The sequence below is a fragment of the Poecilia reticulata genome, chromosome 17, assembly GCF_904066995.2.
Source record: "Poecilia reticulata chromosome 17, P_reticulata-male-v2, whole genome shotgun sequence".
NCBI classification, from domain to species: Eukaryota; Metazoa; Chordata; class Actinopteri; order Cyprinodontiformes; family Poeciliidae; genus Poecilia; species Poecilia reticulata.
In genome coordinates this window covers 28450977-28475125 of record NC_088846.1, presented here as the reverse complement: position 1 = coordinate 28475125, position 24149 = coordinate 28450977, and the positions used below count along the sequence as shown (strand labels likewise).

At 38.7% G+C, this 24149-nt stretch overlaps 1 protein-coding gene across 2 annotated transcripts in view; it reads right to left on the bottom strand.

Annotated features, from left to right (window-relative positions):
• The window catches only part of zmynd11 (zinc finger, MYND-type containing 11), a 28037-nt gene extending 8328 nt beyond the window's left edge, over nt 1-19709 (bottom strand). The window contains exons 1-10 of one of the 2 annotated variants that reach the window (XM_008434733.3): nt 19527-19708; nt 15544-15679; nt 11172-11331; nt 9257-9280; nt 3948-4109; nt 3428-3505; nt 2287-2379; nt 1197-1284; nt 498-553; nt 300-377 (exon numbers count right to left, since the gene is read on the bottom strand). In XM_008434733.3, the coding sequence (XP_008432955.1) occupies nt 300-377; nt 498-553; nt 1197-1284; nt 2287-2379; nt 3428-3505; nt 3948-4109; nt 9257-9280; nt 11172-11331; nt 15544-15674 (870 nt within the window). In that variant the 5' untranslated portion in view covers nt 15675-15679; nt 19527-19708. Of the gene's footprint in view, nt 1-299; nt 378-497; nt 554-1196; nt 1285-2286; nt 2380-3427; nt 3506-3947; nt 4110-9256; nt 9281-11171; nt 11332-15543; nt 15680-19526 lie in introns of both variants that reach the window. The other variant, XM_008434734.3, reaches the window with a different exon arrangement.
• Between the last annotated feature and the right edge of the window lie 4440 nt (nt 19710-24149).

Genomic DNA, 24149 nt, shown 5'->3' with positions numbered 1-24149 from the left:
TTTAAGATAAATGTTCAGTTTTAGATTTTCATGAGCTATGAAACGATGTTAAAACATTTGCTCTTTTATTATTTCATCCATTTATTTTATCTCAAAATGTTTTTACATTTAAATTTAAATCTCAATGGATAACTTTAAAAACATTGTCCTGTACAATTCTGCTTCAAATAGAAAAGCAGAAAACAGCTAAACTCTGTGACCTTCAATGCGATGCGGTCACAAACGTGCAACATTTAACGTCTGTGTTGCTGCTGTCAGCGGGGTTACCGTGGTTACGGCTTCGGCTCGGTTCTACTCACACAGGGATAACAGAACCAGTTTTCAGGCCGAGCGTTCGACAGGTAGAAACAGTTCTTGCACAACACCAACTCGTTCAACTGCAACAGACACAAGCGGCAAAAAAGAAATTAAGTTTAATGTAAATATGTATTTTTAAAAATAATCGACTCGTTTGAAGCGCCGCTGCTCCGAGCGCGAAGGAGAAAAACCCAGCGTACCTCGTGGCACGTGTCGCTAAAGAGCAGCCGTGCGATCTCCGCCTGGTCGCTGTGAACTGCGACAAACACAATGAGACAAAACGCGTTGAAAATGTATCTGTCGTTTCCAACAGGCAGTTTTACAGTGAAGATGATAAAATAATCCAAATTATTGAGAGTCCATCTAAAATACTTGAAAGAAAATTCATCCTGGGAAGCTTTAAAACCAGCGTTAATGCTACTTGACCTGCTATTGGCTGGATTGGCAAAGCAGCCAATCCAGGAGCAGCATTTACGTTCCTTGGAGCCGATTGGCTGAACTGAAGACTACAGGTGTTAGCTTCTGTGGTCGCGCCAAGATGGCTTCCTCTGAGCGTATAAATGCACGTTGAGGTTTATTTGGCCTATAAACTATGAAAATAAGCAGTTACAGTTTTATAGAGACATTAATTTAGAGATGAAGCATTATACCTCAAGAGTGTGTGAAACTCTGATTTAATTTTTATAATTTTTAGAGATAAAGCTGGATAAAGCTACTGCGATGATCCACTCTGACCACTCAGACATTGTGATGTTGTCTTCAAACGCTCTGTAAGATTTGCTTCCTTGGGAAAGAATAAATACTTAAAAAAATGTTTTTATTCACACATTTCATCTCTTCGTGAGCGGTTATAGGTAAACATCGGCCATAGAGCAGATTATCAGAGGTGTGTGACCCACCTCCATACAGGATGGCAGTGTTATGAACGATCATCTGAGCGTCGGCTTTGAACTCGTCGAAGGTTTTGTATTTTCCTTCAGTCAGATTCTGAAACAGAAGGAAACACATGGAGGCAAAACCGACAGAGAGAGGAACATGAACGGAGTGAGACTGTGTGGGTTCGATGGCCGACATGGATCAGGAGAGGGCAGTGTGCTTATTAACACACACACACGCACACGCATGCACACACACACACGCGCACACACGCGCACACACGCACACACACGCACACACACGCACACACAGGTCTGGGCAGGAAGCCAACATTTCTGGCAGAGGTTTGCTGCTGTGATGCTCCACTGATCAGAACTCAAAGACCCGGTTCACCCAGACTACAGACGGAAACACTCCCACCAGCACCACCAACCGTTTGGTTGCTATTGTTTCTATAACTACCATATTTTCCGCACTATAAGGTGCACCTAAAAACCTTCAATTTCCTCAAAAGCCGACAGTGCGCCTTATATATATGGACCAATATTGAGCCACAACAGGTCTAGCAACTACGGTAAGCAGCCGCCAACTTCATTTTCCCCCGTAGAAGAAGAAGCGCAACTACTATATAAAGTACTCGAGACCACTTCTTTACAAATGTGGATGTGTAATAATGGAGTACGGAACAAATTAGCAACCCAAACTGTAGCGTCTATTCTATGCGCCTTATAATTCGGTGCACCTTATAGTGCGGAAAATACGGTAACTGAATTGCTGCTTATTTAAAAACTGAATTCAAGCTTGTATAAAATTTAAAGTGTTTTTCAGTGAACAAAATGTGTCATGAAGAGGAAAAAAAAAGTTAAATATCTCAAAAGTAAAGATTTCCCGACTCCACGACTGAAACTCGTCGCCTTTTTTAAATCTGTTCATGTAGAGATTTTAGTTTTCTGTTTAATAAGAGCAAAGGTTTCAAACTGAAATCTTCTTAAAAAGGAAAATGTTCGGTAAACATAAAGTATTTATCTTCTAATAACCGTGTTTACTTTCTGCACAGTCTGATCTGATGATGACCGATCTGCATTAGGAACCAATCAGACGGTGCAGTTTTACCTCGTGGATGTTGGAGACGTCCAGCGCGGTGTGGATCAGCCGTTTGTACATGGGGTGTTTAGTGTCTTTGCCCTTTTTGTTCAGATCCACCGCCTGCAGTGCAGAGCAAGGACAGGCAGGATTTAATGCAAGCTCGTAAAGAGTTGCCGGAGCGAGCCGACGGGGAAACGGAGAGTTAATGATGAGCTTCACTGCTCCTTCACAGGGGAGAAATAAAATGAAGTCTAATGACGCTCGATTCACCTGGCAACCTGTCGGTTATTGTTGGAAGCTGCATTGCTGTAGAGAGATTTGAATCCAGCTGAAATGTTTAAAGTGATTCATTTAATGGGTTTTATTCATAAATTAGTGGAGAGAAAACAGCTGGATCTGACCATTACCAACATCAATAAACTGCATTTTCATTTCCACACGTGCTGCTTGTGGAAAGTGTCTCGACATATTTAATTTTTTACATAAATTATGTAATATTGGACTTTGAAACACATTTCCAAAGTCTATAAAATGCGTCTCAAACTATTTTCATCTGATTTGAGCATCTGCATGTTGGCTGAGTTTAAGTCAGTCTGATCTTTCTAATATTCACTTTATAAAACATCTAATGAGGAAAAGCAATAACATTTCACTTTATGAAGATTTAATGTGTGATGTCAGCCTGTCCAGCATCCATATTGTTTTAAAACCATGTTTTACTGCTTGTTCTTTCTTTTTTTTTTTGCTAGATTCTGAAATTAGGAAAACTCCAAGAAGGGAAGTTGAAGTAAAAAAAAAAATACATTTTTGAAAATATTTTACAAAATTTGTATTTTCTTTTTTAAAAAAGAAAGGAGAGGAAAAAATAGCTAAAACTCAGAAATTGTATTTTTAAAGCTGCATCATCCAATCCTAAAATCTAATGAGCCTGTTTGTAATCTAACAACTAAAAATTAGATTAAAAAAAGCCAAAGTTTAATGTGAAACTAAAGTCCTCTGCAGATTAATCCATTAAAAGACTCCTGATAACAGAAGTCGGCAGATCGAGCAGAAAATGGAAACGATTACTTTGCACTTCCAGCTTCAGGAGCAAAAATAACATTGATATGTAAAACATCAGTGCTGTGAATATTGTGATAGCAGAGTTATGAATATTATCATTTCTTACCCTCTCTTTCATCCGCTGGATGATGAAGCGCAGGTATTTACACATCTCCTGTTTGTTCAGGTTCTTCTTTTTACTTCCCTGAAGGAGGGAAAAGGACAGAAGACGCTTTAAACGGCGACTCCAACATTTTAATCACGTTTTTCCCAACATCATCACCTTCCACTGGCTCAGATAGCAGCTCAGAGAAGAGACTTTAATACTTCTGGCAGTTTAGAAATCACTGAACAACTTGGCAGCAAAAAAGAAACAGAACCAAACATGAGGAAGCAACATCCAGTTCCAGAAAACTGCAAAACTGCTGAAACACTGAGTTCCTTTAAATCAAGGCTAAAAACCTGCTGGATAAACTAAATACTGACCAACACATTTGATGCGTTTCGATAATTTTGATGGCGGTACTCTACAAAATGTAACAGTTACTGGTTTCTGAATTTATTATACAAATTGGATTAATTGAAATCAGCTTCATGGATGATTTACACAAAAGTAAATAAAGCATCTGTATAATTGGAGCACCCACCCTGCAGACGACACACTGCCAGTGGGAGCCTCCGTCTCTGGGTTTGCACTCCTCCGGCAGACATTTGAGGTGATAGACCCGGAAGCAGTTGTCGCAGGGCAGGACGTCGCCTGGTAGGTGGCAGTCGAAGCAGTACCAGTCGTGGCTCTCCGCCTCCCAGTCCTGCAGAGGACAAACAGCAGAGAACCAGTCTGGGTGACCCCCCCCCAGCCCGTCCACGGCCGAGCGCAGCAGGGAGGAAACGAGCTTCTCCTTCCTCCAAACTACATCCGACATGTTTGTTCTGCTGGACGGGATTCAGGGCGTTTCTAAGAAAACGGCATCTATCTCCTAAAATCTGCTCTGATTGATTCCTATCCATGATTTTTTTTTTTTTGGCATAAACCACCATTAGTGCTACATTATGAGATATAAATTAACAGGAAGCCAAAACTTGACTGGGAGTTAAATTTATGTCAAACAATTAGAAAGTGCTGCAATGCAACAAATCTGTGTCCTTGATTGAAACAAAAACTGGTGGATGAGTAAATATTTTCCAGAATAAAATTTTATACTGAACACGTTTGTAAAACGTTTAAAGCTGCAGGATGAAAAATTGTGTAATCATATATCAATATCATCTTATTTTGGATCAATGTTAAAACTTAACACAATTCAGTGCTAAACAATGATGTTTCAGAAAGTGTTATACATTTACCTAAACCACTAAATCTCAGATTAAAATCCAGATAATTTCATGTGAAACCTAAAAAAGTGCAGGTATTCAATCTCACTATGAGAATAACCAAACCTGAGTTATACTTAAACCTTGCAAGAACTTTAATTTGTTTCCATTTATTAACCAGCACCTCCACTGCGACGTAGTTTATCAACGATAATCAGGAGATTTTCATCTCCACACACTCATTCCGCTCCAGTTCCTCCCACACAACGTCTGGGCAGATTTAGGAGCGGAGCGCCGGAAATTTGTATCAAATTGCAGCTTATTAAGAACTAAATGAATTAATAAATCAAAGCTCTGCGGTGTTGTGCTCGTGACCTGCTGATGTAGCTGCTTTAAGGTTATAAACGCAGCAGCTGCCATAAACAAAACATTCAGCAAAAGTTTCCGTTTTTTAACATTTCTAAAACTGGAAAACTGGAAAAATGGCCTCATCAACAGAAAAACACCAGGATCTTTAGAGAGAGAGACACTGAAGAATGCTATAAATAATGTATGACAGGGATCTGGAAGTTCCCAACGGAAAAATGAAACAGAGAAATCACACCCGTCTCATCTTCACTGCATAACTCTGAGGTGCGACACAAAAAGTTGTAAAACGTAGCAGAGGGATCCATTTTTGCAGCTTTGATGGAGCAAAGAATAAATCCAGATTTATTCTCATTTAAAACTATTAAAGTATTATTACGCGTGCTCCAGGCACAGAGTGTCGTTTATAGCACAGCCAAGTTACTGGGCTTCCTTCAGTTGTTATAAAAATGCTGTATATATCAAAGATGACAAAATAAATTTGACTATAATTTATCGCCTTGAAATTGGGCCTCTGTCTCTTTAAGAAGCTCCTGCTCTTTCTGAAACTCATCACAACATGGCTCCTCCATTAACCCCATAATAACATTTTTACCAACGTTTCGCTGAGAACTGGCTCCTATAATGAGCTCAGAAGATGCCTGCTAATTGCTGCTGGCTAGTCTGAAGGAGCAGAATGGGGGAGGAGCTGCAACATTCCTGGTATGTTATGTTTTTGGTGAGGGAATAACTTTATAACATCATATAAAGCTAAAAGAAAAATACACGATACCGTCTCTTTAAAATGTTTAAAATCCAAATCTATTTAGTCTGAAACCCACAACAGATTTCCCAGAGGTCATCTACTTCCACTTCACCAGTAATAGACTTTTCAGCAGCACAAACACTCGACAACACGTGGATGGTCCTTCAGAGAGTCAAGAGCTGCTCTCCTGCTGCTACTCTGATCAAAGATAAGTGGGGTACTTCAGAAAGCTGCAGCTCTGCGCCAAGGACACGCCGCCTGAGATCAAAGCGTTCATCAATGGACAGCACACGCACGGCCACTTCATTAGGTACACCTTGCTAGCATCGTATGTTTAATCAGCAGGGTGTCAGAAACCTCCATCGAGGTGACATGGCCGCCTGCTGCAGCTGCTGCAGGTTGATGCAACCAGTGGTTATTAAAGCTCCTGCTGCCTTTATCCACTGGAGATTCCATCGTTCTGTCAACTATTTTTCTGTAAACTCTTGAGATAGAAGAACATCTAGGCCTGACACAATAAACCAATCATTCGCATGATAAGTTAAACACCTTTAATAATATCTATTTGCAGGATTTTGTTTTTTTTTTCTCTTTCTACCAAAAACTGGATGATAATTCAGTCTGGTGCTTTTTATTTGTCGTTTCTGTTTTATTTATCTTTGGACATTTAAAATGTTTTCCAGTTCCAGAGTTAAATGTTCATTAAAATTTAAAGATTATTGATATATGAGAATGTGATTTTACATCATTATGCCATTAGCATCACATTAAAATGGTCTCAAAGCAACAATATTGTTGTTTATTGCATTAACTACTGGGATAATTTATGGTACAGGAAAATCATCCATAACGATCAGCGGTTTCTGAAATATGCCACGTTCAAACTCTGGTGAAACGCCGTCATCTGGTTTTTAACACCAGGATTAAAGAAGCGGATTTTACCACGTTTAGATCAAATGAACGACTCGTTTCGACCTGATTGACCCGCAGCTGAGGAAATTCAGTTGTTTCCTTTAGGTGTGTTGTTGAAGGAAGCATCTAAAAAAGGAAAGCATCTTTCCTTGAGCTGGACCTGCCATAAACAACCTGCTGGTAGGTAGAGATGTGAAACACCTGCACTCAGTTTGGAATAAATTTAAGAAATAAACAGACGTCATCAGTGAATCTTTTTCAACCGATAGAAACCATCATTTTGAGGTTCTTTCAGGTTTAGAATATCCAAAACAGGTAATAGTTTTAAGCAGTGTGGGGAAAAAACAACAAGCAGCCTGACCTTTGACACCTAGCTTAGCGCTGTCCACATTTATCAGTTACATTCACTCAAGTAACTTTATTTGGGTAAAAAATTTACTTTACTTCTCTCTGCCTAAAGTAAATTTACTTAATTTACTTTATTTCTACTATGCTGTACTTTTTACTTTCGAGTAGTTTTAATATGAAGCATCATTTCTCTTACTTGACTACAATTTCTGGATTTTCTACCCACTGAATGAAAAAACATGTTTTAACAAAAACATTCACCACAGACACAGACCTGCAGTTTTTGGTATTTTTCCTACTAATATGAATTATTGTCATCTTTGTCCTGAAACACAAAAATTTCCACTTAATTTACATTTTCATCCATCTAATTATGTAATTTCTAAAAATCAAATGATTGATAATTTGATCAGTTACTCTGTACTTCACTTATTACCAAATTATTTTTACTTTTACTAGATTAAAATATGCCGAAGTAGTGCTACTCTTACTTGGGTTCTCTTCCACCTCTGTTGCTACGGCAACAATTGTTGCCATGATTACATGTACTCTTCTTATGGTTAAAAGATAAAAGTTCAGTAATATTTCAGTGAGAATCATTTGAAGAACATTTGCGCAAAAATATTTTAGTTATGTTTATTTGTTTGTTAATGTATTTAATTGACTTCCTCTTGGGGCAGGAAGTAAAAAGGTCATGTGACATGAAATTTACATTGCTTAGATTATTCAACCTATTGTTTTATTTAAAAATAAAAATAAAAAAAGCCAAAACAACGTTTCCAGAAGTAAAAAAAAAAAACAAAAAAAAACCTGGCAACAAGTGTTGCTGGTGGGATTCAACAGGTTTTTAATGTTTGGACCCAGAGCAGCAACATAATAATGGTTTAAATCAATTAAATACAGGACACATTTAAAATAAAACGGCTTAATTAGTTTGAAATACCCAGCAGTTTTGCAGAACCTGATCATTTTTGGTGAAACCTGGACTCAACCCAACCTGGCCTGAGGCAGAGAGTTGAAGACTTTGGTTTGTAAAATGTGTGTTTGGGATGGAAACGCAGCAGGTTTCTGATTGAGGAGCAAATATTCCTGAGGTCAGGCAGAGGACGCAGCTCAGGCCAGCTGGACTGAATCCAGGTACCGGCGGAGGGAGAACGGGCCTCCGGCCTCACCATCACACTCTGCTCTGTCCTTTCAGTGACTTCTCTCCTGAAATAACCAGCAGGGCGGGTTGCTAGCAGCAGGCAGAGACGGCTAACCCCTCCCACAGTCCCAGTCAGAGCAGAAAAAGCAGGAAAGATCACAGCAGGACACACTTCTTCTGAAAGAAACTACAACTACCAAGCTCACGGGGGATCGCTGCCGTCCTGCAGCTAAGCTGGACCTGCTTGACGTCTCATGATGTCCATCCATCCATCCATCCATTTTCCTTACACCCTTGTCCCTCAGTGGGGTCAGGAGGGTTGCTGGTTCCTCTCCAGCTAACGTTCCGGGCGAGAGGTGGGGTCACCCTGGACAGGTCGCCAGTCTGTCGCAGGGCAACACGGAGACACACAACCATGCATACACACACTCACACCTAGGGGCAATTTGGAGAAGCCAATTAACCTGACAGTCATGTTTTTGGACTGTGGGAGGAAACTGGAGAACCCGGAGAAAACCCACCATGCACAGGGAGAACATGCAAACTCCATGCAGAAAGACCGGGGCCGGGAATCGAACCCAGAACCTTCTTGCTGCAAGGCAACAGCTCTACCAACTGCGCCACTGTGCAGCCCCGTCTCATGATGTTTTGATTTGAATTATTTGCAGGATGTTCCTCCAGTGGAGAAGCTTCAGGTTTTGGTTTGATTTTAAGTCAAGCAGCAGCAAACCTGCAGGTTGGCAGCCAGACCCTGCTTCGGTAAAATCATCGCTCACTTTCAGGAAAAGTAGCCACAGCGCTGCGTCGGATCGTCGTGAAGCTTTTTTTTACAGCAGAGCTGAATCACAGGGCCCAGCTTAAAGCTGAGAGGAAACATGCAGAGTCATGCAACTGGAGGAAAATTAAAGATTTTCCACCATTTTTTAGTTTTAAATCAACCAATGTGAATTTTTTCTGCAGCCTGCTGGAAAAAAAAAAAAAAAAGATTCACTCCGATCCTTTACGACACCATTTGTGGCAGGACTGATTTCTCACATGATGATATTAGTTGGGGAGGGGGAGGCGATGGGGGGCAACAGGGCATCAAATGAGAAACAAACCCTGGTTTGAAACATCAATGCAGGCCTTACCTTGCTGCCCTCGGCCTTCGGCTCCTGTGATTGCAAGTGATTCAGAGAGGAGTGTTTAAATGATGCTAACACGACAGCAGCTCCTCTGGACATCACTAGCATGACCTAAATCTGCATTTTTACACAATTATACATTTATTTTATAATGATGTAACTAAAACGATCTGCAAAATCCACTGTTCGTTCATGATGAAAACAAAATGCAGAGATAAAAATGAGGTCAGAACAAATGTTTCTGGTTTTGGCATTAAAACTTTTCCTCATCTGACTGATTAACTCCCAATTTCTAAACATAAAATATGACAGGAATATTACCAGAACTCATAAACGGATAATTAAAGAAATAATCAAACATTTTCATTATAATTTCAGGTTTTGCTAAAGTTTAAGTTCAGCTGAGTTGTCAGTAGTTAACGTAAAAATCACAACTAAGAAACAAAAACATGAAGGAAGAACATTAGGAACATATTTTAAGTTCTGTGCTCTGCTAAAGTATTAAACCACACACTTTAGTTGTTTATGTATTTTGTTGGGATTTTATGAGACAAACCGACAAACTAATGAGAAGTTGTGAAGTGTAATTCAATAATTATTTAATATTAACTCAATGTACTGGTTCCAATGGCAGATTATTTCACCTACAAGACATTTAAGTGAAATAAGTCATCAGTTTACTAGTATTTTAAATCAACATTTAAGGAATTACTGATTTAAAATAAGCTTCTATATCTTTGTGAAAAGTTACCCTGCAAGTTAGAAGACTTGAAATAAAACAAAAATACAATTTTTGCAGTGCAAAAAACAATTTTGTTTCCATTTTTATCACATAAAATCTCCTTAAAACCAAGTCTGTGGCTGTCTTGTGTTAAGTTTTGTCCTAATTTCTCCAACAGAACTGATTTCAGCGCTTTGTGTCATCTCTCCATTTTGTTTTGAGACGTTTATCAGAATAAAAAGGAGCTCAAGGACGATCTGCAGCGATTTGCTGCAGCCGAGACTCGTAACGGCGTGTCGACAGATGGCCTCACGCCGTCTGCTGCGCCGTTCGTTACTCATCACCGTCTACGGCTGCAGTAACAGGACTGCGACATCTGCAGACGTCCCATCTGCCCCCACATCACTCTCATTTGGTAACAGATTCATTTACGTTGAGGGAATCTCAGGCATCTTCACCTTTACGGTGATTTTCACTGAGAAAATTTAAACAATCTTCTGTTTTCAGGTATTAAAAAGCCTACAGACACGACTAATGGAGCCAAAATCTTGATATATTTATGAATTAGGGATGCACTGATCCACTTTTTTAACTTCTGATACTGATATCTGAGGCTTAGATACAGAAAAAACTGCTCAAAGGCTTAAAAACTTTATTTTAATGTACTGAATGTCAGTAAAACACATGTAAATACAGCAACTGCTTCAGTAACTTGGTCAAACATGTTAAAACAACTTTAACTTGTAAAATAAATAATAAAGAAACTGAAACTGGAAGAAACAACAGGTTGTTCATTTTGGTGAAACATAAAAATAAACTGCAACAAACCTTTCAACTGGTTCAGAAAGTCCAATTAGAAATGCTGAATATAAATAATAAAGTGTGACGTCACAAAGTATAGAATTAGACTGAATAGATCTGCTCTTACTGGATTGGACACACTGTCACTGATATTCAATCTAGATGTTATTTCGATATAGGGATCGATACAGATATTAATATCAGATCAGTGCATCTCTAATATAAATCAAGTTACTCTAACCAGTGAACCCTAAACTATCTGACTAAATAATGCTAAACCATACGTGTAAACGGAAATGCACGTTAACAAATAAACAGAATAAGTAAAATGTGTTTTTTTTCTATCATTTTGTACATTTTTGCCCCCGGTGACCTCCAGGATCCGGTTTGTGGACTCACCATCTCGTCTCCAGGCAGCCAGTAGCCCTCCTGCTCGATGCCGGCCTTGGAGCCCTTGCAGCCGACGGTGAGCGTCTCCACCACCAGCCCGTCCTTCACCGCCAGGCTCAGCTGCCGCGCCGTCTCCTTTGGGTGCATGCCGAACACCCGGCTCAGGTACCTGCAGAGGACAGAGCCAAGAAAAGGCCTTCAAGGTGCTGATGCCTCGAAGGCGGGGCTAAGTCCAGCCAGGCGTTTTCAACAGGATGCCAAGGAGGTTAAAGGATTTCTCAAACATGCAAGAAAGAATCAAGGCAACATGAGGGAATAACATGATGTAAAGCTAACAAAAAAAGTTACATTTTACATGATTCTGCACCTTTAAAAGAAATGAATACAAGTTTTGAGATTGAAATGTTGAGGCCGCTGCATGTGGGTCGCTCTCTTTGCAGATTAACAAAAGGGTCTATCCAAAGCCTGCTTTTCAGTAAAAGTTGCTAAATGTTTGTGGTCCTACTAACTGCTACATCAAGTAAAAAAACTACTTTGTGTTGTGCCTAAAAATTTTCCATTTTAAGATTTTATTAGTGGAAATCCTGCTCTAAAAAATGAAACAGTATCCATGTGGTGGGTCAGATTTGTGTCATTCTGAATCCTCTAAGAAATCATTGCAAGGACCACAAACGGGCCCCTCGCCGCGCTTTGAACACCTCCGTTTCATCCTTTAGGAAAAAAATGTGATTTGTGATATTTTGGAAACCTCAGAGTTATGAGAAGAGAGAGTAAAAAGTTGGTAGAGCGCATCAGCTGGATTAGAGGAGTCATAAATATACAACATGTTCTTTCAGCTTCAAAATTTTACGTGCAACTTCTCTCTCATTTTTCTAACAACGTTTCTGCTGCACAGCTGAACCTTAAATTCTCCTCTGACTCCTGCAGCTGCCTGCTGACTTGCAGGGAACCTCGGTGTGAAAGGTCACGAACCCTCCGCTGTGGCCTTGAGCCGGAAGGTCGCCGTCTCTGTTCGGTCGTTAACAACGTGAGAAAAGAGCGGAGCGAGCCTCACGGCCGAACCCGGGTCAGCCAAGATTACAGAACGAAACGGTCCGAACGTCAGGAAGCACCGGGAAACGATTCAACCCATTAAACAGGTGAAGTCTGATCGTTTCCTGCAAGCAGCCGATTATCACAGAACCAGAAATAAACCAGCCAGACTCTGGATCGCCTGCTGTAAACGTGTGTTTGTTGAGTTTACGTATCGCTTCAGGGATTCACGTTGTTTTATCGATCATCTTCACATTAAATGTTGCATTAACTGCATTTAATCGAATGAATTACCAAATGGAAAAAATCAAAGCAGAGTTTCGTGTTTTGTCAGGACTTCGGACGATACAAAGTTAAAGTTTTATCACAATATTTTGTGACAGTATTGTACTAGCATAAAAGTGACAATATTAACAATTTATTACTTCTTTTTATGTAACTTTTGGTGTGACACAGCTCCACAAATCCTCCTCTTAACATCTGATGATAAACTTCTTTCGGCCAACAGGAACTACATTTAACCATATTTTTATAATGTTTTAATATCTACTGATGCTCTCAATGAAAAAGGAAAAAAAATGGAAAAAGTGGTAAGATTAACAATCCCAAAAATACAGACAATTTTGGGAGGTTTTAAACATCATTAATCTAAATTTATTGTGACAAGAATGAATTTTAATTCTTAAACTGCAAAAACGCAAAATCTTACCGAGTATCTTTTGTCTCGTTTCTAAACCAAATATCTTCGTAAACGTAAAAAAAAGAAAACTAACTTACAAGTAACTGTTCAGGAACATATAGGAGCTTGTTTTAAGTAAATAATTCATTAATATTGATGAAAAAGTTCTAGTTTCACTGGCAGATTATTTCAAAAGAGGAAAATGTTTTGTTACAAGTAAAATAATCTGCCAAAGGAACTAGAACATTTTCACCAATATTAAGTAATTATTGACTTAAAATAAGCTCCTATATGTGGCTGAAAGTGTAGTTTTAAGTTGGTCCACTTGAAATAAGACAAAACCAAGATATTAGCACTAGAAAAATACTTGGTAAGATTTTGTGTTTTTACAGTGTCTCTTGAGAAACGGTACGATAAATGCCCACCCCTAAACTAAACACGAAAACAAAAACATATTTGTTTCATTTAACAGCATAAAAACCTGTATTCGTGCTCTTCTTCTCAATAAAAAAACCCGGCAGGATATCTGCAGGTAACTGAACCTTTTTGGTAATAAATAACTAATTGATCTGAAGCTGTTTGGTTGGCTAGCTGGTTAATCATTCTCCCACCGCCGCCCGTCGCCCTCGGTTCCCCCAGAGCCGACGTAATCACCGCCACCTCGCCAGCCGCTGAGCTCACGCTCAAATTAAGCTGCAGAGGGGCGAGACAGGGTGGAGGCCGAGAGAAAGAGAGAGAGAGAAAGAAAGAGAGAGAGAGGAGCTATCCGTTGCACGCCGCTGCGTACTGTTGCCATGACAACAGCCACTCTCCGCCGACACTCATTTGGCGAGCGGCCAGCTCCCAAGGTGCTCGCCAACTTGCTGAAAGCGTTTGGTTTGGTCTGCAGCAGAGGAGCTGTTCATTAATCTGGACGCTGAGCCATAAAGCATCAGAGCGGCGGAGGATCATCAACCCGCCACTGAGGGATGGAGGAGTGATGCATTATGGGATGGATGAGCCTCGTGTCAGCAGCGCAGCAACAAGTATTGATCACCGTTTTAGTGGCTTCTTTGTCTCATGTTTTTAACCTCATGTTGCCAAGAGAAGGAAAAAGTTAACCAACCAGAAGCAGCTTTTTGGGGGGATTTTGTGGAAAATCCTCTTGTTACCTTTTAAAAGCTTTGATAACTGGACTCTGACCTTCAGAGTCAGATAAAGTCGGCCTTCTATCGCCTGAAGAACATTTCCAGGATTGAATAACTAATGTCCCAGCAAGATCTAGAGAAACTCATCCATGCATTTATCTTTAGTCGCATTGATTCCTGCAACAGCTTCTTCACAGGTCTGCCTGAGGAAAAGAACTTTTCACTAAACCCAGGAAGATGGAGCACGTCACACCAACTCTGAAGACGTTAAAATGCTGCTGTGTGTTTATAAATCACTGAACGGTTCAGCACCAAAATGCATTAAAGATCTGCTGTTGTGTCGACCATCCAGATCATTCAGGTCTGCAGGATTTGCTCCACACATCTGGAACAAACGTCCAGAAAACTGCAAAACGGCTGAAACGCTGAGTTCATTTAAATCAAGGCTAAAAACCCACCTGTTCAGAGATGCTTCTAGTGGTTTTAAATTGACCAGCATATGATTTTGATGTTTTTATGATGTAAAGCACCTTGAAATGTTCTGTACAAATCAACTTGACTGGAGAAAAAGAAAATCCATCTTTAAAGCCAGGAGAAGCAGCATAAAGGCCATCTCTCCATGTGTAACAGAATAAATCCAGAATGTTTCTGAAATAAAACAAACTGTCAGATTTAAAAAGAACCACAGTTTTTTTAATTGTCTGATTCAGGAAATTATCTTTATTGACATTAATCACCTTTTATTGGACATATCTCGACTAATTTTTTAATTAATGTAAATTAGAGAGATGTATGATTTTAGGATTTTACCGTTACCTAGTAATGTTTCTTCCACTCCATTAGCTCCAACATTATTTAATATTTTTCCAAACATGATGGTAATTTTGCCTGTGACAAGTGCAATTTGATATACCGTGCAGCTCTAATGTAAATTATTAATTTAAGCCATGTTTCTTCAGCAATAAATTGACATTAAACACTGCAAAGAAAGATCTGTATCCAATACAGGAACATCTAAAATAATAATACTGTGGAAGAAGTTTAATATTAAAGAAAGTAATATATGGATTCAACAGAGTAACACACTTCAAGACTTTATTTTCTGTAACTTTGATGATTGCTGCTCATGGAAAATTATTTTTATAAGATCCTATGTTGGGTGACAACAAACACCAAACTCTTCCAACATTTGCAGTCTTTCTTGTCCTTCATTAAAGTTTTACAATCTAAAACCTGTGCAGAACATTCAATGCAAATAAAATCTATATCAACGGACCAACACTTTTAAAGTTTTAAATATGATTAAAAGTTGGATCTAGAAGGCGAAAGCGCCGCTAATCCACTGTTTAGTCAAGTTCTAGCTGCTCCGTGTTTCTTTGTCAAAGACCATAAACTCTTCCAGCTGCTGCAACGATCAACTAAAATTCAAAGTTCTGAAGTTTGATGCTTACAGATTCGGTAGAAATAAAATTGCTCAAGCAAATAAAAATAAAAAAAAAGAAAGAATCCGCTCCACAAGCCAGCGTATCTGCGATGAACTCACTTGGAGATCCGGTCCATGTTTGCGATTTGTTTCTGGTTCCGAATGACTTCGATGGCTTCCCACACGTACTGGACCACCTTAGGATCCGCCTGCCTCTTCCTCACCACACGGGACATGATCTCCTTATTCATCACAGCTTTAAGAAAAACAAAAAACAGAATCAGTTCAAGCTATTGAGTGATTTTAGGTCAGAATTGGCAAAAACAACGAAAAGGAAACCATGTTTCTGAGAGTAAGAGGGCCAACAATAAGGAAGGAAACAGATGATTCTGTTTTGGCATAAAAATTATTCACATTCTGGGTTTTAAGCACAACTAATGGGCTGCAGGACAAAGACACATAAGCTGCATTTCCATTACAAATGTGCACAAATCTTTGTTGATATTCTGACGTCATAAAAACATTAATTTGTAACTGGAGTGTTTCCATGAAATAAGAAACGTAATTAAAAATTACATGTGAATAAAAAAGTTCACACTATAAAAAAATACCAAGCTGTCATTCTCCAACCACTTCCTGTCTTGTTCTTTGTAGTTTTCACCAGTGGAAACACCTTGTTGTTGATCATGTGACTCATGATGCGAATAAGTGTTTCCATCAGTTTTGCTAAATAAACCAATTTCCATACAACCATAAAGCCACTTCATCACAGTGCCAAAACTCAAAGACATTAGTTTTTATTTTCTTTTTTATAAATTGGCATTTCCATTATGCAAATTTATTTTCAACCTGTCAAATTTTGACATGTTTAAAGCTTTATTTTAGTCATTAAATCCCCACAAAAACTGAATTCTTCTTCTCACCCCAAGAAATCTAACAGAAATGTTACAGCCTGATGTTTCAGCTTCTTTAATGAGTTCAAATTAAATAAAAGTACAAACAACAGATAAGCTTCAGGCACAATCAACTGTTTGTTTCTAGTCTGAAACAAAGTGGCCCTAATAGGCCTAAAAGTGTATTTTATACAAGATTACAATACAGAGTGGATCTAAAAATATAAGAACAATGCACACTGCTGTTAAAATGCCACCATTTTAAAGCGGAAAATAAAGTAAATTTATTTTTCTGGCTTTGTAGAGACGACAGTCTCTTCTTGAGTCGATGCTTTGGGATACGGCAGGATGATAAAAGCTTTTTCAGACAAAGAAAAACATCCTAGCGCTGATTGATTTAGCAAAAATACCTTCATGTTTCCAAAAAGCAAGTAGGGAAACATTTAATGGTCTAAAACCAAATGAAGAGGAACTTCTATAAATCTGACTCATGACTTAAAGCTCAGAAGTGGCCTAACTAAAGCCCAGTAGATCTGATGTGATTTGATAGCAGCTGAGTTGTCCTCAAGTTCAGACAAATTTTAAGTATTTTTCCAAAGAGGAGTTTAGTAGGACTCACATTAATGCAATATTTCATTTTTCCCCTGAACTGACTAAATAAAATGTACAGGTTTTGTCCCAACAGGAATACGTTCACTTTTATCTCAACTTTACATAAAAACAAATCCTTTTTAATCCGTTTTTCTCCACAGCAGGCGCGCATTACACCGAAAAAGAGTCCATTTGTACAGAAACGGTTCTCAGCAGAACTTCCTTCCTGTGCTGCAGAGGGCTGACCTAACCCAGTATCTTAAGAAATTCAAATCCAATTTCATGCAACGCTCCTCTAAACCATCCATGAAACCAAAGATGTCACTTCCATAAATCTCAGCCACAAGCTGCACATGGTTAAAGCGTCTGATTGCCCTGAAGAGCAGCGAGCCTCAGTGGAGATGTTTAACAGAGCAGGAGGCAGCGACAGGCGTCAACAACATCCTCACACTTTCTGTCAAGGAAACACAAACTACGGTTTACAGAGACGAAAAACAACATCTGAGGTTAGGAGACAACCAGTTTAAAGCAAAATAAGCTACTAAAGTCTAATTATAACATGGAAAGTGTGATATTTTTTACATTTTGTGCAAATTTTAATCTAGAATGTCTTTAACGGAGAAACTATTTTAAAGTTACTGAATCCAATCATCTCACTAGAGAGGCTTAGGAATGATTTCCACAAAAACTAATATAGATTAAAATATAAGAGACTATTTTTCATAATAACAACAATAGCATGTATGAGTTTTAGCAAAATAAGCACCGGTAACCGCTGTTATGTTTGGGAAACAGTGGACAAGATTCTGACAAACATATTATTTAGAAAATACATTATTGTGCGGCAAATTTCTACAACTGACTCAAGTTTTTGCCATTTCAAAATTATATAAAATAATGCAGAATTTTTCTTATAATGAAGTTAGAAAGAAGATGCAGCGACTGAAAAAAAAAACTTTTTATCAAAGTTAAATGAAGGCGAAAAGATTTAATGTGACCAAATGAGAATCATCCGACTCAGTTATCTATTTCTGATAACTGCAGTGTTTTTTTATGTCATCATCTTGTAAAGTATATTATTATTATTTTTTTTTTAGCACCTTTTGATATTTAAAGCTGCTGTTGCACTTGTATTTCCACTGTGTGGAACAATAAGGGATATTTCTGTTCTATTTGTCTAAATACAGCAAGAGTTTTTTGGATTAAACTGCCTGCCACACAGACTGGTTGAGGTCTACCAATGCAGAAAATTTGGGTTAAGAAATCAGAACAAACAAGACATCAATCAAATTACTTTCAAAATTGACACCAAGGAGCCAAGAAGCATTTTGTAGGAATCATTTAACCAACTTTTCTTTTAGCTCATAATTGACTAAAACCGTAATAAAGCATGTGACAACTTGGTGTAGCCAAAGAGTCGCATGAAAAACAGAGATGAATTGATCCTAAGTGAGTACAACAGAGGAAGGATGGATGAATAATGATTAGAAAAACAGGACAGGTGGGTGGATGTACAGAAGCGTGAAGGGATAAATGGATGGATGCATAAACAGACAGATGGATTTATGATGTGGTGCCGTTCCAAGAAGGTCTTGGGTCTGAAAATGAATGGCTGAATGATGTGTCTTTTCTACAACAGAATGATAACAGAGTAATGTGTTGGAATAAAAGTATTTTCCATGCTTTGCTTTTTTTCCATCTTATCAAACCCACACTTTTCCAGCCTGTGTTTGGAACCATGCGCTTAAAACGGGTTTGATTTTTCATTTGATCCAACAAAACAACTAAATGACCCCTACGGAAACATTACCAGGTTTTTATTGATGACAGAAATGACTCTCACTGACTCCCAATCATCAGAGATATTCTGTTCAACCAGTCCTGCTGTCTGTCAGCGTTAAGTGTGCAGCTGCAGGTACAGAGTTTGGCACCACAGTGACCATTAAACCCGCCAACAGCGAGATTGATGATGTTATTTACACCAACTGACGCCTTCTGGGACCGCAAACCTCGGCGGTTTGATATAAAACTGTGACATAAAACCAAATTATGAACATTTTTCCTCGACAACAGTCATCACTTGAACCCCTGGCAACAAAGAGGCAGCTGCGGAGGCCATTAAAAAGCTCGGTGTAGCTTCTGCTAGCCAGTTAACCAACGCCTGAAATACGAATAGTCACGACAAATATATACTAGTGAATGAATAGTTAAATTCCCCGTGTTGCGGATATAAACAATGACACAAAGTGGCCTCAAATAATGACAATGTTAAAGGACCAGCAACGTTTTTCCAGTGAGTTTTTTTATATTTTTGTTAGCCAAGCTAAACTGATATGTAGCACTGTTAGCCGCTTAAGCTAACAAACTTATCAGCAAACGTTGCCAAAATGTATAACCAATGGAAAGAGATGGACATGTTTAAGGAATATACTCGGAGTAGTTTGTTGTCACAAAATTCCCTCGTATAGAAATGTGCTAACTTGATTTGCTTTAGAGATCCCCGTGTGCACAATCCTTCATGCTAAGCTAACGGTGCTAGCGCCTGTAGCTGCTGTCTGTCTGGTCGCGCAGTGTTTGAGTCACTGAGCCATTTTTCACCACAATGATCACCAAACTCACCTTCGCCACGGACAGTGGCACTAACACACGGTGCAGCTGACAAAAAAAAATCCCAGAAGGATGGAACACCAGGCAGCTTACATCAGTATTTCTGGCTCACCGGGCTGAAGATGGTGCTTTTTGTCCAGTTTGCCACCGTTACAGCAGCGCTGGGGTTGGGAGGTAAACACAGAGAGGAGCAGGTGAGCTGCAGGGAGACCTCTAGTGGTGGAACAGCGTAAATATTTTATGGCTTAATATGTGCATATTGAGCCATATAATACCAAATATCATGTGGTTATGATTCACAGCACAATTCTACTGTTTTTACAAAGCCCTCTGATCAATTCAGTTCTGTCTAGCACCTCAGGACACTTTTCACAATAAGCAGTTATAAATAAACTATAATGTTCCTAATAATATTCACTTAATGATTAATCCTACCTGTCCAATCCTACCACAGCTCATGGCTGCTTGGTGCTGCATCTTTATTCTGACGGTTAGACAATTATGGGACATCGCATCATAAAAATATTTAAATTATGCAAAGTTATGTTATATGCCACAATGTCACACAATTCATAACTTGTTGCTTTTTGATTGGTTTTCCTTACACAGTAACTCTGTCAAAAATGTAATTTTATTTACAATGATTAAAAACGCATTCATTCTATAATGAATCAATAATAAACAATCACATGTAATAATACAACCTTCCTGTAGAGGACAGTGTCCCATCACCAGTAGAGAAACAGTGAAGCAACAGGACAGCTTTATTTTGAAGTTTCTTCAAGACGTGAAATCAGCTCAAGACCACAGTGAGGAAATATCTGTTGCCTCATGTGTGTCAAGACTAAAAAAAATGTGTTCAAACAAGAACAGGATCAAAGAACTGGTTTAACATTTTCAACATTTGGAACCATTTCTCATTTTAGTTCGCAATCTTTGCTGCCAATAGAGTATAGAGTCAGGAAATGAACAAACCAATCAGAATCATAACATCAGATCTGAAGACAAGCAAGTGCTGACAATATCTGACTATTAACTTCTGAGCAGTTTTGACATAAAACAGCGATGATCAAGAAAATAATGATGCAGGGTTACACATTATTTTAACCCTGCAGGACTAATAGAGTTCTGAGCTCAGCAAAAACTCAAGCCAGCAGCGGATGAGTGAATCTGCTCTGGACTCTGTGAACTAACTTACAAGTAACCATTCAGTGAGATATAGGACTTTGTTTTAAGTAAATGATTCCTTAATATTAACAAAACATGATTTTGGAAAATTATGTCAATTACAAAAAGAAAAAAATGTCTTGTTACAAATAATCTGCCAATGGAGCTAATGGATTTTCATCAAGATTACGCAATTATTGACTTAAAACAAGCCCCCATGTCGGGCTGAAAATTTACCAGTAAGTTAGTTTTCTCTTGTTTCAAGTATACTAAGATATAAATACTAGAAATTAGACACTTGGTAAGATTATTCAGTCACCAGGTGAACAGGAAGCTCCTGTAAAATCCTCCCTCTTTTCTACAAAGGTGCTGGCCTATGGAGTACCAGTCAGGTCTCCTGTTGGGGATTTCCAAACTCTTTGGGTGTTTCTGTTTCAAACTTTCACTCACTAGCCAAGGTGTGAGAGTTTATGCATTATGCATCACATCTCAGCTGGACTGACTGGACTGACTGCCCTCTTCTGGACAGAGGGATTTCAGGTTGTTCCAGGAATCTGCTGCAGAAACTTCCCCAAACAGGACACCTCCCCGTGTGGAACCTCTGAGGCTTCATAGGATTGTTCATACAAAGCAAGCATTCAGAATAAAATATGTTAATAAAAACTTTAAAGAGGCTTGACGAGACACACCAGTCTGTCATGTAGACATAGAGTTTAGTTCCATTATTTTATTTTTCCAGAACAGGCATTTCAAAGATTCAAAGCAACATAAAATACATAGACAATGTTAAAAACAGACTATATACACAAGCACCAATGAAAGACAGGAAACCCTGCATGCCAACACTCATGTTTATCTCTTACAGCATTTCTCTGACTGGAATAGCAGACATATTTCCTCCATATCTTCCTTGTCTCACAGTAGGTCCAGTCTGTTCGCATATTTCTTTACCCATCCCTCCTTCAGATATAAATATGGGTGTACCAACAAAAGCTGACAGATAATAGTTTCAGTTTGTTTTAATGACGTGAAGCTGAAACAGTGACTGTCACTGAGAGGAGAAATGGCAGAACAGGCAGTTCAGATGGACCGAAACACCTTCAACTGTTCGATCTGTTTGGATCTACTGACCGAGCCGGTGACTATTCCCTGTGGACACAGCTACTGTATGAACTGCATTGTGGGTCACTGGAATGAAGGAGTCTACAGCTGCCCGCAGTGCAGGAAAACGTTTACACCGAGGCCTGTCCTGGTGAAAAACATCATATTAGCAGCTGCAGTGGAGCAGCTGACGAACAATCGACACCAAGCTGCTGCTGCTCCTGCTGCTGCTCCTGCTGATCCCCGCTATGCTGGACCTGACGATGTGGCCTGTGATTTCTGCTCTGGAAGACAGCTGAAAGCCATCAAGTCCTGTTTAATCTGTCAGGCCACTTACTGTGAGGAACATCTGGAGCCTCATTATGAAGATTTCTATCTAGAGAATCACATTCTGGTGGAGCCGTTCAAGAACCTCCATCAGAAATCTTCTTCAGCAGACGTCCTACACAGTCTGTTATGGCCTGAGATTGAACTCTACACTGATCACTGTATTTTACTGTCAGAACCAGAACCAAAGACCAGAGCGGACTTCTTAAAATATTTACGTGAAATCACACTGGACCCAAACACAGCACACCCTCAGCTGGTACTATCGGAGGGGAACAGGAAGGTCACTTTTGCACGTCGACAACAACAATGGCGCATCAGTCACCCAGACAGATTCACTGAATGGTTTCAGGTTCTGAGCAGAGAGAGTCTGACTGGACGTTGCTACTGGGAGGTGGAGTGGAGAGGGAAGGGAGTTTCTGTAGCAGTCGCATACAAGAACATCAGCAGAGCAGAAGGTGTGAATGAATGTGGATTTGGACATAATGATAAATCCTGGGCTTTCCTTTTTGAGATAAGTAGCAATTCATTTTGGTACAACAACATCAAAACCCCCATCTCAGGTCCAGTTTCCTTCAGAGTTGGAGTGTACCTGGACCACAGAGCAGGTATTCTGTCCTTCTACAGCGTCTCTGAATCCATGACTCTGATCCACAGAGTCCAGACCAGATTCATTGAACCGCTGCTGGCTGGAGTTAGGATGTACAACACGGCACTTTCTGCTGAGTTCTGTGAACCCATAGAAACATTATTAACTTAAATCTCTTCACTTTTTTGTTGTTCATTAACAAATGCACCAAAATGAGTTTATTCTGAAATTTATGTGCAGACAGTTTTTTTTACGTATTCATGTTGAAAATAGTTAAACCAGCTAATCATTTTTTATTTCGTTGAGCCCTGACACACATGAAACAACAGATATTGTCTAATTAATCTGTCAGGCTGCTGACAGATTTTGTTTGTATTTTCTTTTAACTCATGTAAAGCACTTTGAATTGTACGGAAGAGGATTAGGGCCACTGGAAAAAAAAAAACAGTTCTGACTTTAATCTCAGAATTCTGAGAATAAAGTCAGAATTCTGATATTAAAGTCAGAATTCTAAGTTTAAAGTCAGAATTCTGATCAGAATTCTGAGTTTAAAGTCAGAATTCTGACTTTAATCTCAGAATTCTGACTTTTTCTCAGAATTCTGAGTTTAAAGTCAGAATTCTGACTTTAATCTCAGAATTCTGATTTCAATCTCAGAATTCTGAGAAAAAGTCAGAATTCTGACTTTAATCTCAGAATTCTGACTTCAATCTCAGAATTCTGAGAAAAAGTCAGAATTCTGAGATTAAAGTCAGAACTGTTTTTTTTTTCCAGTAGCCCTAATCCTCTTCCGTAGAATTGCCTTATTGCTGAAAATGTGCTATATAAATAAAATTACCTTACCTTAATTATAGATATGAGTTTATTTTATGTGTTGTGTTCTTGATTTTTATTTTTTATTTTTTGTGGTAAACAGAATAAAACTCACGTAGTTTCATTCTAGATCTCTCTGTGATGGCACACTGCCACCTACAGGATAGTTGTGTTATTACAAGACACTGAATCCAATAATTGTTACTATGGATTAAAGATAACTTCTCGCAGATTTCTGTTATACCTTCATTAATATTAGCTATGAATTTCTTCTGGATCACCATAAATAAACTTCCTATTTGTCTAATTCTTTGTGAGATTTTGTGAACATGTATTCAATAATTTAGCAGCAAACAGAGTTTTTGAATTCAAAATGTTAATTTTGTGATCTTTCATTGTATAAATCAATACTATTCATACTTACACTAATTAAAGTTTGTCTTCTTTTGTAATATTACTTGTTAAACTTTTCACTTAATATGATGATAAATACTAATCTGGTCTCTAAAGAGTTACAGGGTGTGTTGGAGTTAAAGAACTCCAGATTTAATATAATTACAAAATACATTTTCTTAATGAATCATCTCATCTAAAATATTTTCAGTCTTAAAAGGCTGAAATGTTCTGGTTCTGTCTGA